Consider the following 17,277-nt stretch of genomic DNA (forward strand, 5'->3'; position numbering starts at 1 on the left):
CGCGTCGGCCGTCTGCTGCCATAGCCCATTAACGCCACATTTCACCGCACTGTCCTAATTGATCTGTTCGACGAACGTCTCACATTGATTTCTGCAGTTATTTCACGCAGTGTTGCTTGTCTGTTAGCACTGACAACTCTACGCAATCAGCTGCTGCTCTCGGTCGTTTGGTGAAGCCGTCGGTGACTTCGTTTGCCCATGTTGGTACGTAATTCTTGAAATTTTGTATTCTCGGCCCACTCTTGACACTGTGGAATTGAATTCCCCAACGATTTCCGTCCCATGCATTTAGCTGGAACTATCATTCCGCGTTAATTCCTGTCGTGCGGCCATAATCACATCGGGAACCTTTTGACATGAATCAATTAGAGTACACGTTATTGCTGCCATCTGCGTATGTGCATATCGCTATTCCACGACTTTCGTCACCTCAGTGTACACATTCTATGAGTTCGAATGCTGAACATCGTGAGGAATTGTCACGATGATCCCTTCGAGCAATAGCACGGTCTCCCTGCTAGCCCGGCCGTTGGGTGCTTGGGTAAGTCCGCGCAGCCACCCTAATTCCTTTGTCCTCTGTGGCTTATGGGTTCAATCTGCTTTCGGCAGAGTGGCGAGCGCGCGTAGTTTACTTACTTCCTCGCCGTAACTAGCACTCGCGTCCGTTGACATTGAGTCGCTATGGCTCATTCGTACAGAAAATCTACCATCAAGATAAGCTTCCAGCCCGACCACACAGGACCACGAGCGTTGAAATCATTCGTGAAGAACTTCAAACACCACCACAGCACATCACCGCTCTCCACCTGTCCATCACAAACAACGTCGTTTACGTCAAGATGGTCGATGGCGAGTTATGTCACGCTGTTGTGAGCAGATGTGCAAACACTGTCAAGTTCAAACCCTCTGATGGTCACATCGGAGCAATTACCGTTGACCATGCAGGACTAGGATTACGCACACTAAGAGTCTTCGAACTCCCTTTCGAAGTGCCGTCGGACGTAGTTACAGCTGCTTTCCGCCCACATGGGACGGTAATTAGCCACGTGGCAGAAAAATGGAACACCTTCGACACATACCAGACCCTCAACGGCGTACGACAAGTCAAAATTGAATTAAAGAAACATGTACTGTCCTACTTAGTCATAGGTGGATGTCGAGTAATCGTAATGTACGATGGACAGCCTCGTACTTGTTCTGTTTGCGGCCAGGAGGGTCATGTAAACTCGGTGTTTATTCAACGTCGGGTTACACAAATTCCGTTCGATGACACGGCACCACTTCCTACGCTGACGTCCCTCCCCCTCAATTTCGCAGGGGTGACACAATCGACCGTCATGGCAGACGAAAGACCACTCGGAAGACAAGAAGCGTTAGAATGCACACACTTCGCAAGTCATGGATTGACCAACATCTTTACGAAGTCCACAAAGGTTGCAAAAAGCCGCCCATCGACTCCACAAGAAGATTCGGACGAAATAATGGAACTCGACGTAGGGCTATACCGGCCTCTGCTTCTCTCCCCGAAGGGGATGCGATGAGGGAACCACACTCTCTTTCGAACGCAGAAACCCACGTCCGCAAACAAAGGTCACCGAGGAAACATAAAAAGCGACGTCACACACCATCAGACTACTGGCTCCAGCGGACGTCTTCTCCAGCTGACGTCCGGACGGCGGACGAGACGAGAAAAATGGATCACACGGGATCGCCCTCACCTGTCTCTTTCTCTGATTTCGACAAACCTGTTTCCGCTCTCACGGGTAAACAGATCAAAGCACAGCGCGCGCCACTGGTACACAACCAGAAACAACTGCGGGTTCACCCTTGGTCACTCAGCTCACAAGTGTTCCACCGCAGCCACTGTTAACTTACGAACCTTGGGCGGACGATATTGAAGACGATTGTACGCCCGCTGTGGTGGATGAGGAGAGAGGTCTTTCCTCCCACACTTTGGTCCCTCCCGAGTAGCAACAGATGACGGCGCAGACGCGGCCTGCAGTTCATAAGCCCCAACTTTTATGGCTACGCTGACGGCGGCCCCCCTTTCAGGGGACGATCTACAGACCTATCGCTTAGCGACCATCAACATTAACACCATTCGGACACTTACGAAGTGTGCTCAATGCAACAGACGTTGACACTGTCTTTCTCCAAGAAGTCTTCGCCGACGATTTGCCAGGTATATAAGGTTGTAAGTGGGCTGTTTAGGTTTTCTTATTGGTAACGCCACGTAGCGCTCTGTATGAAAATCGCTGGCTGTGCTGTATGCAGTCTGTGGCTAGTTTGCATTGTTGTCTGCCATTGTAGTGTTGGACAGCTGGATGTTAACAGCGCGTAGCGTTGCGCAGTTGGAGGTGAGCCGCCAGCAGTGGTGGATGTGGGGAAGAGAGATGGCGGATTTTTGAGAGCGGATGATCTGGACAGAGACAGTAAATTTGTAAGACTGGATGTCATGAACTGCTATATATATTATATGACCTTTGAACACTATTAAGGTAAAAACATTGTTTGTTCTCTATCAAAATCTTTCATTTGCTAACTATGCCTATCAGTAGTTAGTGCCTTCAGTAGTTTGAATCTTTTATTTAGCTGGCAGTAGTGGCGCTCGCTGTATTGCAGTAGTTCGAGTAACGAAGATTTTTGTGAGGTAAGTGATTTGTGAAATGTATAGGTTAATGTTAGTCAGGGCCATTCTTTTGTAGGGATTATTGAAAGTCAGATTCCGTTGCGCTAAAAATATTGTGTGTCAGTTTAAACACAGTCATGTATAATTGTTCAAAGGGGACGTTTCATGATTATACGGCACATGTGTCCCAAGCCTCGCCAACTAACAGTGGAGTCGCAGTTCTTCTTAGGGAGGGCCTCGAGGCGGACGAAGTACGATATCTCCCAGACGGTAGAGGAATGGCCGTAATGGTGCTAGGCGTCCAGTTTATCACTGCGTACCCCTCTTCCGGAATCAATCGCCGTCGCGACCCATCTCTGTTCTTCGCAGAAGGAACTAGCACCGCTTTTTCAGGGCAGGCACGATGACCTGGTGTTAGGGGGCGATTTCAAAAGCACCCAAGCATCTAAAGACCAGCTGCCACGCCATTCACCGTTCCCCGAACTTGGGACACTCATCAGCGACCTCCAGCTGGTAGATACATGGGAACATGTCCGAGGAAATCGACCGGGATACACTCTTTTCACGAGTCACTCGTCTAGTAGCATTGGTAGCATTTACGTCTCCCGTTCTCTCGCGGCAACAGTGAGTGACGCGGAGGTGTGGCCAGTAGCCTTTTCTGATCACGAGGCCTTTATGTGTGCTGTCACCCTTCGTCGCTAACGGGTGTGGTGCAGCCGACACCCTGGAAAATTAAACTTTGCTCATCTCGCTTCTCCGGATTGTCGACGCGCCATCGAGGACACGTGAAGTTCGTGCGTCCGCTGCCTCCCAACGTATCCTACATCGATCAGTTGGTGGTTAAGCCGCGCCAAGGCGACTCTAAGGGGAATCTTTATTATGTATGGTCGTGAGACCGCTGCTTGGCGGCGGTACACCCTCGATTTTTATTTCACCGTCCTTCACGAATGTGCCTCCTTGCCACCCACACCGGAAAGACAGATGACAGTACAGCGTGCGAAGGCACAGATCGTAGCCCATATGCGCCGACACCTCGAAGGGACGATCGACCGAGAGCGAACACTTGACAGACTCGTAACGGAACGATCCTCAATGTACTATGTCTTCCGAGAACTAAAACTGCGAAGACGGGTGCTGATACAGGCCATCATCACTGAGGACGGCCGTCAGCAAACCACACAATGTGACATTGGTGCAGCCTTCTTCGACCATTACGCATGACTTTATTCTGCTCAATGTTCCGACCCGACGACGCTGACAGGAGTCTCACAACTGGTTTATGACATTGTCCCACAGGATTTACAAACTGAATTATTGAACGACAGTAAGGAAGACGAAGTTATCGTCGCCATTGGTAAAGGAGCGGCGACTACGTCTCTTGGCCCCGACGGGCTCCCTGTGGAGTTTTACAGAACTCATATTTACTGGTTCTCAAGTTGACAGACGTCTGTCAGAGATTATGTCCCCTGCGGTGCCGCTCCCCACGACCTTCGTAGAAGGATTAATTATACCGGTTCACAAACCTAAAGGTGAGGCTCGAATACATGATTACCGCCAGCTAACATTCGTCAACTGCGACATAAAGATATTCACCCGACTACTAGCAAACCGTATACTACCGACCGCGCCTCACGTCGTCTCATCAGATCAGGCTTCCCTAGGGGTTATCAATAACATCCACACAGCACTGTGTCGATACCGTGACATACTAGCCCTAGCGAGGTCACGCCGCATCCCGGAAGCGCTGGCATCACTAGGTTTTAGCCAAGCTTTCGTGGATGGAGTGGATCACACCTACCTAACGTCCGTTCTCCAACGCATGCAGTACCTACAGAAATTCACAGACGTCGTGATGCGCCTCCTCCGAGGAGCGACTTAAAAGGTGCTCGTTAATCGGCGTCTCATGCAGTCCCTCCCGATTTTCAGATCGGTGCGTCAAGCCTGCCCCGTGTCGACCTTACTCTACGCTCTGGCACTGGAACCGCTCCTCTGTGGCCTCCGTCAACGCCTCACCGGACTCACCTTAGGTGACATCACATTTCGCTATACAGCATATGCAGACGACCTGGTTCTCGTGCTCCGCAATCGCGACGATGTAACCAGCGCACTGGAATGGATTACCACATATGGTGAGGCTTCCGGCAGCTGTCTCGTCACCAAATCGGTCGCAATGGCCGTAGGAGACAGGTTGACCCCAGCGTGTGTCGACCCCCTTCAGCTTAGTGGTACTATCAAGTGTCTCGGAACAGAGTTTCCGATGACATATGGCGCACTGCGGCCCTTAACAACCACCGCTTATTACAGCAAATTCGGGTCAAGATATCCAACTTTTGTCTGCGAACCGGACACATAGCACATGTACTTCCAATACCGTTACTGATGGTGCGACGTCTATTAGCGGCGTTCGGAGTCTACGTCAGTGCAGGCATGCTCTTCAAAGTCAGTTATGAGTCGCTGACGCTGGATTTGACGTGGAGTACTGTGTTAGCAAAAGGGAGAGTATGTCAAGTCATAATAATGGTACAGATATTTCTATTTCCAGAGCCAAAGCAGTCAGCAGGGTGTATTCTCGATACTTCACTCACTGTCGAATGTCGTTCAACTGAGACCGCAATCGTAACATTTAATTGTAAGTATAGTGATAAAATATATCTGTGACCGATTTCCTAGGATGATGATTCTGCCTATGTGTGCTTGTAGTACAGCGCCAGTGACCTGTGGCAGGAATGATTAATGTATCCCGTTAATGACAATAGCCGTCCGAATGGAAAGGCCTGTTGGGATGCTGGAATGTAGTTGACTTAACCATGTCGTCCTCTAGACGGCCGAAAAGCGAACTGATACTTAGTATGGGTTGGACAGCTTCCATGATCGCGTGGAAATTTGAGAAGATTCAATATGAATGTGTGTTAGCACTGGACCATTATACCCTCCCATGTAAATTGTCCGGTTGACTGCTTCTGTACATTTTGCACCTTTATTTAGTTGAGGGAACATCGAGTGTGGTGTGTGCATCTAGCAGATGAAAGACAGGTGGAAGAACGGTAGCTGGTTCTCTGGATATGAGAAACACCTTGGTTGACTTTGTAAATTATGGGGATGATTTGGAATCTGTTACATCAATGACATCATTATTCGTGAGTGGAAATATCAGTTTCCTCAAATTTTTTCAAGTTTTCATCTAAGGTTCTTTGTAGACGGGATAAGTTTCTAATTACTGAGTGGTTTACAACACACTTCACATCGCTAAAATTTCTGGTTTCTAGAGAAATAATTTCAAGTCCGTATCTTCAGAATTATGTTGCGTGAGCGATACTGTTATGTAAGTGATATTGCTATGTGCTTCATATCGAGAAGTATCGCGAAAATGGTATGATATTCTCATAAACCATGCGAAATTAATAATGTTCTTGTAATCACAGAGTCTGGAGATGGGTGTAGAAAAGCAAGCAAGCACGCAGGTCAGGGCGGGAAGCAGTAACGCATTTGTGCCGAGTGAAGCTGAATTTGAATTTGTAGAACAGTTCTGAGAGTAACTTCGGTTCGCTGAAGGCTCTCTGGTGACCCGTTGGTAGTGGATGACTGCCCGACCTCACGGGAAATATCTATTGCAGCAAGGAGTATACCTACAATGCATGTGCTTATGCTGTCTGTCTTCACGGTGTAAGTAAGAATGTCTGGCAGCCAATAGCTATACAAATGATGTAAAAGGGGCAATTTTGTACGGTGCAGGATAGGAATTGTATGTTTACCACGTCGACATGGTATGCAGTGATATATTGCTGGGTTGGAGATCGGTTTCATACTCTAATATTCAATCTCCTGCCATCTACGGCAGAGCAGCGTGATTGAGTAAGAGTCTTTCGGTATTTGACCATCTGTAGGCCACATTGGAGGGTTAGTTGTCGATGCAATATGGTGACCTGTACAAAATAGTTTTTGCTACTGATAATCTCGTCTGAAGGAAGATAAAAAAAGGTGGCTGGTGCTTCCACACCATTGGCATCAGTAATTCAGCGGGTAAATTCAATAAGAGCCAATCATAATTCTCCATTCATTCACAAGACATCCTTTATGCTGGGACGTAGGAGTATCTACATAGTGGTGAGAATTTTTGTGTTTCAGGGATGTTTGTTGAAAATAGGACTTAACAATATCCAGAAAGGGTAACACATGATGGATGGGGTGCCACGTTAAGAGCATCAGGAGGAATGCATTCGGCGTTATTCTACGCTATTTTCGTAAACAGGTTCTGCTAGGACAAGAATTTCCATGCACACAAATTGACAGTTCACAAAAGCTCCTACAAAAGCGACCATTAACTATTTCTGGGACACTATACAATTTCCGAGTGGTCGACTTGGCTCTCATTTTACATAGTCATGTGATGTCCAAATAACATTGAGAACCTTTTAGATAGAGAGTCACTATGCGAGCATTTAGCTGCAGTGCGTCACCCACGCTAGGCAGGTGAGCACGTGTGCACGGCTAGACACAGCTCACATGGCCCAATAGGATCGCAATGGAGGAAGCAGTCGTTGCTGTTCTCAAAAAAATGGTTCAAATGGCTATGAGCACTATGGGACTAAACATCTGTGGTCATCAGTCCCCTAGAACTTAGAACTACTTAAACCTAACTAACTTAAGGACATCACACACATCCATGCCCGAAGCAGGATTCGAACCTGCGACCGTAGCAGTCGCGCGGTTCCGGCGTTGTTGTTCTGGAACAGATTTCTGCAACACGACCTGTGATGTCAGTATCCACCAGTATCACACCAGCAATGGTAAACACGAGTGCCCAGGGGTGTCTCGCATATGGGACTGGCGTGAGCTAGCCACCCAGCATATGCGTCTTGGAGTTCTGTAGGGGAGCAGTTTGCTGATACGTCGCAGTTGACTACAGATGGAAAGCGTTTTTTATGTTCACTGAGTGTTTGTGCAGTGCTTTATTTCCAGCTGTTTAAGCATTGTGAGCGTGTTGGCAGTCCGTTATATATGCATTATCTTGGTGATTTACGAATGTTTTCGTGTCTGTCGCATTGTTTTGTGAAGAGGTGTGTACGCTGTGCAATGTATGATTTCGACAGTTGACGATTATCAAGCGTGTTTGCAGAGCCTTTTACATGCATTATTTTGACAATTTACGAGTTGTTTGCGTCTCTGCACATCAGTGTACTACATTATTTCGTTGATTTACAAGCAGTTTGCAGGTCTGTAGACTATTTATTGCGACCTCAAGCACTCCAGGGTGAGTGTTATGTATCAGTGTAATAAATAAAATAGGTGAAATCCGTCCCTAGATAAATTGTATGCATTATTTCGACAGTTTATAGTAAGTGAGCGTGTCTGCACATCACTGAACTGCGTTATTTCCGTGATTTACGATTAGTTTGCAGTTCTATAGGTTGTTCAGTGCATTATTTCGAGTGTTTACAATTAGCAAGCGTGATTGTAGAGCATTATACATCCATTATTTTGACAATTTACGTGTTATTATCGTTTCTGTACATCAGTGTGCTGCATTATTTCGGTGATTTACTGGTAGTTTGCTGGTCTGTAGGCTGTGAATTGCGACCCCAAGAATGTCAGAGCATGTGTTTTGTATCAGTGTAATAAACAAACTATGTGAAATCCGTCCCTAAATAAATTGTTCCAAAATAAATAATGTACACTCCTTTCTCTCTCCAGCAGCCCAGCACAGACTGAGTCATTTTCCCGCCATTTTTCACCCAGACCACCATGGGATGAAAGTGCCTTCTGGTGGTAGTACTGTGTACTACGTTAGTGGGACTCTGGACCTCATGGTGGGCACACTGGATGGAGCTACTGACTCAAATTGTTTAAATAAAGACTGAAAATAAAGACTTACATCCATTTTATCCACTAGCCCAGCACAGGCTGAGTCCTTTTCCCGCCATTTTTCCTCCCCAGACCGCCATCTTGGATTACGTCATGGAAGGGATGACAGCACGCTCTGGTGGCAGTATTGCGTGCTAGGTCAGTTGGACTCAGGACCCGATGGTGAACACACCAGATGGAGGCACTGCCTCAAATTGTTTAAATAAGGACTGTTTAAATAAAGACATATGTCCATCCTATCCAGCACAGGCCAAGTCCTTTTCCTACCCTTTTTCCCCCTCTAGGCCGCCATCTCGGATTACATCATGGGAGGGATGACGATGCTCTCTGGTGGCTGTACTGTGTACTAGGTCAGTTGGACTCCAGACCTTGTGGTGGAGACACTGGATGCCAGTACTGCCTCATATTGCTCAAATAAAGACTGCCTGCTAAATAAAGACTTATGTCCATCCTATACAGCACAGGGTGAGTCCTTTTTCCGCCAATTCCTAGAAAGAGGTGGCGGTCGGATGACTTAGATTAGTGGAGGTAGCCCAAGTGACCTATTTTCCTGCCATTTTCTTAGGTGAGTGGAGGTAGCCATGATGTGTTGCATTATACTGATGGAATTTGAACTTCCTGCCATTTACTGTGGGAGGGGAGGGGAGGGGAGGACTCAGGGGAGGTGGTTAGGTTAGTGGCTGTAGCCCAATTGCCCTATTTTCCTGCCAAAATTTGAACTTCCCTCCATGACATCATTGCGACATTGCCACATCTGTTGCTGCCATCTTGGATTCGCCATCTTAAATAAATCTGGCAACAATGCAACGTGGGGTGGTATATACTTTGTCCTATTACTCCTGTGCTCCTACAAGTCTTGGCGATGCAGTATAGTAGCTGCTGTTCCACGTACGTAGCTTAACAATTATGGAGGTATTCGCCCAGGTCATCTCCCTGTTTGGGATACAGGTTATAGCGGTTCATGTCAACATTTATACTCCTCAACATAGGCCACAACACATTCATTGTGCCAGACACTGAAGCTCCTTACCGTTCTATTCATGGAATTATCGTGAAAGGAATGAATGTGCTAGTCCTATTGGAAAGTAACAGGCGCGTAGTTATATTCCAATGTTTGCAGCTCTGAATGGGATTAAAGGAGTACAGTAACATGCGTCGTTTTTTCTACGATGTCATAAATGTAATTGTTGTTACTTAATAATCGTCTAGCTTTTAGTGATAACAGACAGTACTGTCTTAGAAAATCGTTACTCAGTGTCTTCAGGAGTTGTGCCTAGTATATGTGCCTAGTGTAATGAGTTACTGAAATGTTAGACAATGATGTTAAAAGGGGCCGTATGTATGTTCACGAGGAAGCAACGAGTGGCTTCAGGGTTTTGCTAGCACTGTTCGAAGAAGTCAGAGTCGTCGTCTCTGTGGCCGTTCGCCTGGTGCCTCCTTTAATTTGGTGGACCATTTTTGAAAGATATCGCCACCGCCAGGCGTAATCCTACGGTCTTGTGACCAGGAATGACCGCCTCGTTGAAGACGGACATGGGAACCTCTAGCGTCGTCCTAGTCATCGCCGTAGTCGTTGGCACCTGCCTCTTGCACGTTGTTTCACCCAGACATGTTACACTAATAACGACATGGGACGGTAGCACTAACATACAACTGACACCATCTCATGTAGCAGCGGTTCAATCACAGCCACTGCCATTACTTCGTTGTCGTATTCTGAGATCCTCCTATCCCTCTCTGTCTTCCTCAGTATATAAAGCGTTAACTGGTATAATCCTGTACGTTTATAAGCGCCGCTGCACCAGTCTTCCGGCGCGCTATTCTTCGAATATTCCACCAGAAGCTACTTCTCAGGCTGGCCAGCAGCAGCGACGTGCGGTGGGCCACATGAGTTGTACACACGGCTCGCTATCCGCCACGCCGTATACCGGAGACCTCATCTCTATAAGCGCAGTGCAGCAGAAACTCGCCCTCATATTGTGTTCATATTTACTGTCAGCAGCTGCTTATATCAGTATCTGAAATGTTTCTATGTTTACTTTCATGTTCTCAACTGTTGTTTACCTGTATATGGAAGAAGAATAAACTTTGGTTCATTGTGGCCGTAGTGTTGACGTTGCGTTACAGTACGATGGAACTGACGATGAATAACGTGTTCACTTCCACATGCTCAGTTTGTTTAGTTCCTCCTTCAGTTCTTCTGTCCATGGAACAATGCTCCAATCACTCCTCGAGCAGAAGCAGCAGCAGCAGGCTCTTACGGTTGCTATTTCGCATCTGTCGGCCACATTGACTATGCAGGTCTTCACGCCGACGGCGTACCCGTCGCCGTTCTCCCTTACTAGGATGCGGCCGAAGACTGGAAAGCTTACGAGAAGCGGCTGCGGCAACATCTGGTGTCACTGATGCAAATATATATAACGCCTTCTTTCTTTCTTGTATTTCTTCTCGGATCTATTAATTGTGCCAGCTAGCCCCACTGAAAGAAACCGCACTGCTTTCGTTCGACGAAATGTGTAAGTTGTTTTCAAATTTTCACCAAAAATGCAAGCATGTAAGGGTCTATCGTTGTCATAAAGAGCTCCACAAGTACTACTGAACTTGGGCGGTCGAACTCCACTGCTAAAGTCACAAACATCAATTTGTTACCGATGTTCATCGCGATTCCCATGCTGATTTTATGGTCCGTAACGCCATCATTCGGTTGGCTCCTGACAAGGAGGTGCAGCAACACTCACTATAGTGCGAGAAGTCATCTTTGGCTGAAGCGTTAACTATTGCTCAAACTTTTGAGGTATCTCGTGCTGCTGGTGACCAGATTGAGGCTTGATGTGACACCGACACGTAGGCTCCTATTGTTGGTCGTCAGAGGCCGGTCAGTTCTCTGGGAAGAGGGGAGGAGGGAGCTGGACGTGGCAGTTGCACAAACGTGGCAGTCGCACCGCACAGGACATCGACGTGCCAAGCAACCACAGAATCGGCTGCGTTCGGCCGCGGTCCCATCATCCCCATACTGTTTCGTGCAACATGGTGGGGCCGCGTGGTCTAAGCGCTGGGCGACGTGCAACAACTGTAAGAAAAAAGATATATAGCGTCTGTGTGTCGTTCTCACATCCTTACTGTAGAAATGGACACGTGTGTCAGTCGCCTCTAATGCTTACGAATCATAACAAACACTGTCTATCGCTGTGCGAGTGATGGACAAGATGCCCACACTACAAGTGGACATGGGTGCAGCTGTGATTTTACTGAACTCACAAACTAACGTGGGTTTGGAATCTCTATCGCTGTCTCCAGTTACTCGACATTTGGTGAGTTAAAAAAAGGAGCATATTCAAATTTTGGGGTGGTTTACGGCTGCCCCTACGTATAAATCTGTGGTTCATTACTTGACTTTTGTGGTAGTGGATGATGCTGGTACCGCAAGTTTGCCGGCCGGAGTGGCCGAGCGATTCTAGGCGCTACAGTCTGGAACCGCGCGACCGCTACGGTCGCAGGTTCGAATCCTGCCTCGGGCATGGATGTGTGTGATGTCCTTAGGTTAGTTAGGTTTGAGTAGTTCTAAGTTCTAGGGGACTGATGACCTCAGTAGTTAAGTCCCATAGTGCTCAGAGCCATTAGGTTTGAGTAGTTCTAAGTTCTAGGGGACTGATGACCTCAGTAGTTAAGTCCCATAGCGCTCAGAGCCATTTGAACCATTTGAACCGCAAGTTTGTTCTGCCTGGATGATCGCACTATTTTTGGTTTTTCCATTCGTCCCTTTTCTCTGATAGATTAGGTTGGTGTACTAATTATGGGACCCACACTGCTTTGAAACGCTAAGCGCGGCCGCGCTCTTTCCATGCGAACACTATTCCAGTGGCTTTGCATAGTCAAGTGAAAGCAGAATTTACAGTCTATTGAATGGTGATTATTACAAAACTGACTGGTCAGCTTCACCTCTAATGTGGCCTTAAAGTTTCAGTTAAGGTTCAATCTATCAGTGACGCCTACTCTTTGCCCCACCAGCTCGAGTTAATGGCTAAACCCTCCGGGAGACAGTTTTTCTCCAAAAGTGATTTATCTGAAACCTCTTTACAGGTTCCGTTGGATGAAGATTCTAAACGGCTCCTTCTAACTAACACGTGCAGTGGGTTGTACCAATATCAGCACCTCTCGTACGGAGTGCATAGCGCCCCCAGTGATTTTAAGCGTTTTTTTTTGTTTTTTGTTTTTGTTGTTGTTGGGATAACTGATGTACATACCGGAGTGCATCAGCTACCTTGATGACTTCGTGACGGGTTCATCCATGGAAGAGCATTTACATAACTTACGCCCTTGTTCACGGTGTTACATACTGCAGGGTTGAAATGGAACTTGGTCAAATTAATTTTTTAAACATCAATTTTGTATTTGGAGTTTGAGGTTTCACGGGAATTTGGTAACCGTCTACGTTATCATGTCACTACAGTCGTAGCTCTGACTGGCACTAGAAATGTGAAAGAACTCAAGGCATTTTAGGTAAAATCGCTTGTTGTTGTTTTGGTGTTCAGTCCAGAGACTGGTTTGATCCAGCTCTCCATACTACTCTATCCTGTCCAATCCTCCTCATCTCCGAGTAACTACTGCAATCTACAATCTTCTGAATCTGCTTGGTGTATTCACCTCTTGGTCTCTCTCAATGATTTTTGCCCTCCCCCTTTCCCTGCAGTACTAAACTGGTGACCTCTTGATGCCTCACAACGTCTCCTGCCAAACGATACCTTCTTCTAGTCGAGGTGTACCACAAATTTCTCTTCTCCGCAATTCTATTTAGTACTTCCTCATTAGTTACGTGATGTTTTCATCTAATCTTCAGCATTCTTCTGTAGCACCACATTTCGAAAGCTTCTATTCCCTTCTTGTCTAAACTATTTATCGTCCCTGTTTCACTTCCATACATAGCTACACACCATACAAATACTTTCAGAAAGATCTACACTCGATGTTAACAAATTTCTCTTCTTCAGAAACGCTTTCCTTGCCATTGCCAGTCTACATTTTATATCCTCTCTACTTCGACCATCATCAATTATTTTGCTCCCCAAATAGCAAAACTCCTTTACTACTTTAAGTGTCTCATTTCCTAATCTAATTCCCTCAGCACCACTCGACTTAATTCGGCTACATTCCATTATCCTCGTTTTGCGTTTGTTGATGTTCATCTTATACCCTCCTTTCAAGACACTGTCCATTCTGTTCAACTGCTCTTCCAAGTCCTTTGCTGTCTCTGACAGAATTACAATGTCATCGGCCAACCTCAAAGTTTTTATTTGTCTTCATGGATTGTAATTACTACTCCAGATTTTTCTTTTGGTTCCTTTACTGCTTGCTCAATATACAAATTGAATAACATTGGAGATAAGCTTCAACCCTGTCTCACTCCATTCTCAGCCAGTGCTTCTCTTTCGTGCCCCTCGACTCTTACAACTGCCATCTGGTTTCTGTACAAATTGCAAATAGCCTTTGGCTCCCTGTATTTTACCTGTGACACCTTCAGAATTTGAAAGAGAGTATTCCAGTCAGCATTGTCAAAAGCTTTCTCTGAGTCTACTAATGCTAGAAACGTAGGTTAGCCTTTCCTTAACCTATCTTCTAAGATTAGTGGTAGGGTCAGTACTGCCTCGCATGTTCCAACATTTCTATGGAATTCAAACTGATCTTCCCCGAGTTCGGCTTCTACCAGTTTTCCATTCATGTGTAAAGAATTCATGTCAGTATATTGCAGCTGTGACTTATTAAACTGGAAGTTCAGTAATATTTACACCTGTCAACGCCACCTTTCTTTGGGATTATAATTACTATATTCTTCTTGCTGTCTGAGGATATTTCGCCTGTCTCATACATCTATCTCACCCAACGTAAGAGTTTTGTCACGGCTGGCTCACCAAAGGTCATATCAGTAGTTCTAATGGAATGTTGTCTACTCCCGGGGCCTTGTTTTGACTTGGAAATTGCTTACTAATACGAATTTACGCCGGGTGAGACTGTGTTGACCCATCCTCTCTATGGGTTGCTGCAGAAGAACATTCTTTATCAGTGGACGTTGGCTTACTTCGTTTGAGATTTAAATTACATTCTGCTCCTTCTTTTGGTACCTTCCATCCTAGTCACCACCTGGTTTTATTTAGACACCTCTCATACTTTGTTCACAGTTACTCAGTAACTGCTTGTATCAGTACATGTATTGCTTCTGTCCCTGTGTCTATGTTCTCAACTGTTGTACACTTATGCATCCATTGTGGCTGTTATGTTGTTTGTCTTACAGCGCAATATTAATCACAACTTTGAATTTTTCAGCTGCAAGAGCAAAAGCAGCAGCAGCTGTAGCTTCAGTACCAGTCTCAACAGCTGGCCCGTCATCAACAGTTAGCCCATCATTGGCAGCAGGACCTTCGTCGGCAGCTGGCCCATCCTCGGCAGCCGGCCCATCCTCGGCAGCCGGCCCATCCTCGGCAGCCGGCCCATCCTCGGCAGCTGGCCGATCATTGGCAGCTGCACTGCTCTTGGCAGTTGGACCATCAGCAGCAGCTGGACCATCCTCAGCAGCCGGCCCATCCTCGGCAGCCGGCCCATCCTCGGCAGCCGGCCCATCCTCGGCAGCTGGCCCATCCTCGGCAGCCGGCCCATCCTCGGCAGCTGGCCGATCATTGGCAGCTGCACTGCTCTTGGCAGTTGGACCATCAGCAGCAGCTGGACCATCCTCAGCAGCCGGCCCATCGTCAGCAGCCAGCCAATCGTTGACAACCGGACCGCTGTTGGGAACCAGACCATCGTCAGCAGTCAGTCCATCATCGGCAGCTGGTCCATCATCAGCAGCTGGACCATCGTCGGCAGCCGGTCCGTCCTCAGCAGCCGGCCCATCCTCGGTAGCTGGCCAGTCATTGGCAACAAGACCGTTGTCAGCAGCCGGACCATCATCGGCATCTGGACCACTGTTGGCAGCTGCATCGTCATTGGGAGCTGGACCGTCATCAGCATGCAGCCCATTGGCAGTGACATTGCAGACATCAGCAGCATCACAGCCATCATACAGTGGTCTGTATCATACAAATTTTGACCAAAAATAGAAAAAGCTTTACATTTAAACGTAAATTGGTGTATAAGGGTATTTGAGATTGCTGATTACGAGTTCCATATTACAGTCTCAAAATTTAAAATAGCAAATAATGATTTTGATATTTTTGAAAATCATTGAGATTTCAGCTATTATGAAATAAAATGTACAGTTAAAAAATCAGTCGCTTTCAGTGATGGGATGACTATAAAGTTTAAAATCGAAGTCAGTATCATACTTATCACGAATTTCTAGAAAATTTTCAGACTCATAATCAGGAAAAATCAAAAGCTCTGGGGCGATGATGCGTTTTACGAAGTCGTCGAGGTAAAGTTATCTCAATATCAGCACATGATTGTTACAAACTCAATGAAAAAACACAATGCTCTTATCTAACCCACTTACGAAAACATGGTTTCTGGGTTTTATTTTGATCGGGCTGTATCTGAAGACAGCAGGAGAGAAATGTAATACATCTTCCATTGTATTGCTGCATGATTTTTTCCTGGATGACTCTTCACAATATTTTTTTGTCCTTATTTATGGCTTCCTGAGCAATTTCAGATAAATGACCTATTTACAATGTTGTTGATTCTGATATCTAGGCACTGTGCGGTAAGACTTTATGAACTGTCGTAGATATTTAATACCAAGGAAAATTGTCTGTGCACATTTCCATAGTATCACGACAATATTTTTTTAAATTTTTCGATGCTCAGGCTGACCTGTAAGGTAACGTGGAATAGATGGAGGATATCTTCGTCCAGCTCCTGTTTTTGAGCAAACACTGATGATTTTCAAAAAGAGAACGAGAAGTGATGCTATCATTTGAGGATCCATACCCACCTTGTGAACGATCAACAAGAAGCCCTAGGTGCCTTTGAAATCGCTTGTGAATTGTTTTTTCCCGAATCTCAAAACGATATTTGCCTTCCGTTGAACGCAACTGCCATTTTTTTGACTTGCAGGTTTATATCCTAGGTGAAGTAAATACTAAAGCAATGAATCCAGGCGTAAAAGGCTGATAATCCATAACGTATACTGAGAACATGTATCACTATATTTTTTTATAAAACCGAGAGTATTAAAATGTTTTGACGTTGCTATACACGGGTAGCAACGCATAGATGATTTAGTACATCATGGTAAATATGTTTAATAATGGATTATTATTACTTTGCAATCGTAAATGATTTCAGACGAAGTAGCACACAATTTGATCATCAGTATATTTCTTCTCGTTTAAAGTAGACTATGTGTTTTCGTGTAAAAATTGTAGCCTTGTTGGTCTACGAAAACGAAGTGACCAAGGTGTAAGATTTTTCCGTATCACAACTTCTTTTGTGATAAATTGTCTAGAAACTAGTTGTAATAGAACCAACATTGCAATAAAAACATTAGCGTCCGAATCACTTCCATCAGTAAACTTTTGTTTGTGCCCTGAAAAACTATTAAATTCCATTTTAAAATCAACCTCAAATTGAACGTATAAAATTCCTTCTGATGTATGATTTAAGCATGTTTGTACTCTGACTTCGGCACGAGTCTATATTATGTATGTATCCGATAGGTAACACCGAATTTTTTCTTCTAACATGTTTTCGTAAGTGGGTTAGATATGAGCAGTGTGTTTTTTTATTGAATCTGTAATAGTAATGTGCTGATACTGAGGTAACTTTCCCTCGACGACTTCGGAAAATGCATCATCGCC

General features: G+C 45.7%; 1 protein-coding gene across 1 annotated transcript in view; it reads left to right on the forward strand.

The window, feature by feature from the left end:
• The window catches only part of LOC124722476 (collagen alpha-2(I) chain-like), an 85,350-nt gene that overhangs the window by 51,603 nt on the left and 16,470 nt on the right, over nucleotides 1-17,277 (forward strand). Inside the window, exon 2 of the mRNA XM_047247634.1 lies at nucleotides 14,810-15,547. Coding sequence (XP_047103590.1) covers nucleotides 14,810-15,547 — 738 coding nt within the window. The remainder of the gene's footprint in view (nucleotides 1-14,809; nucleotides 15,548-17,277) is intronic.

This window comes from Schistocerca piceifrons, chromosome X (assembly GCF_021461385.2).
Source record: "Schistocerca piceifrons isolate TAMUIC-IGC-003096 chromosome X, iqSchPice1.1, whole genome shotgun sequence".
Taxonomy (NCBI): domain Eukaryota; kingdom Metazoa; phylum Arthropoda; class Insecta; order Orthoptera; family Acrididae; genus Schistocerca; species Schistocerca piceifrons.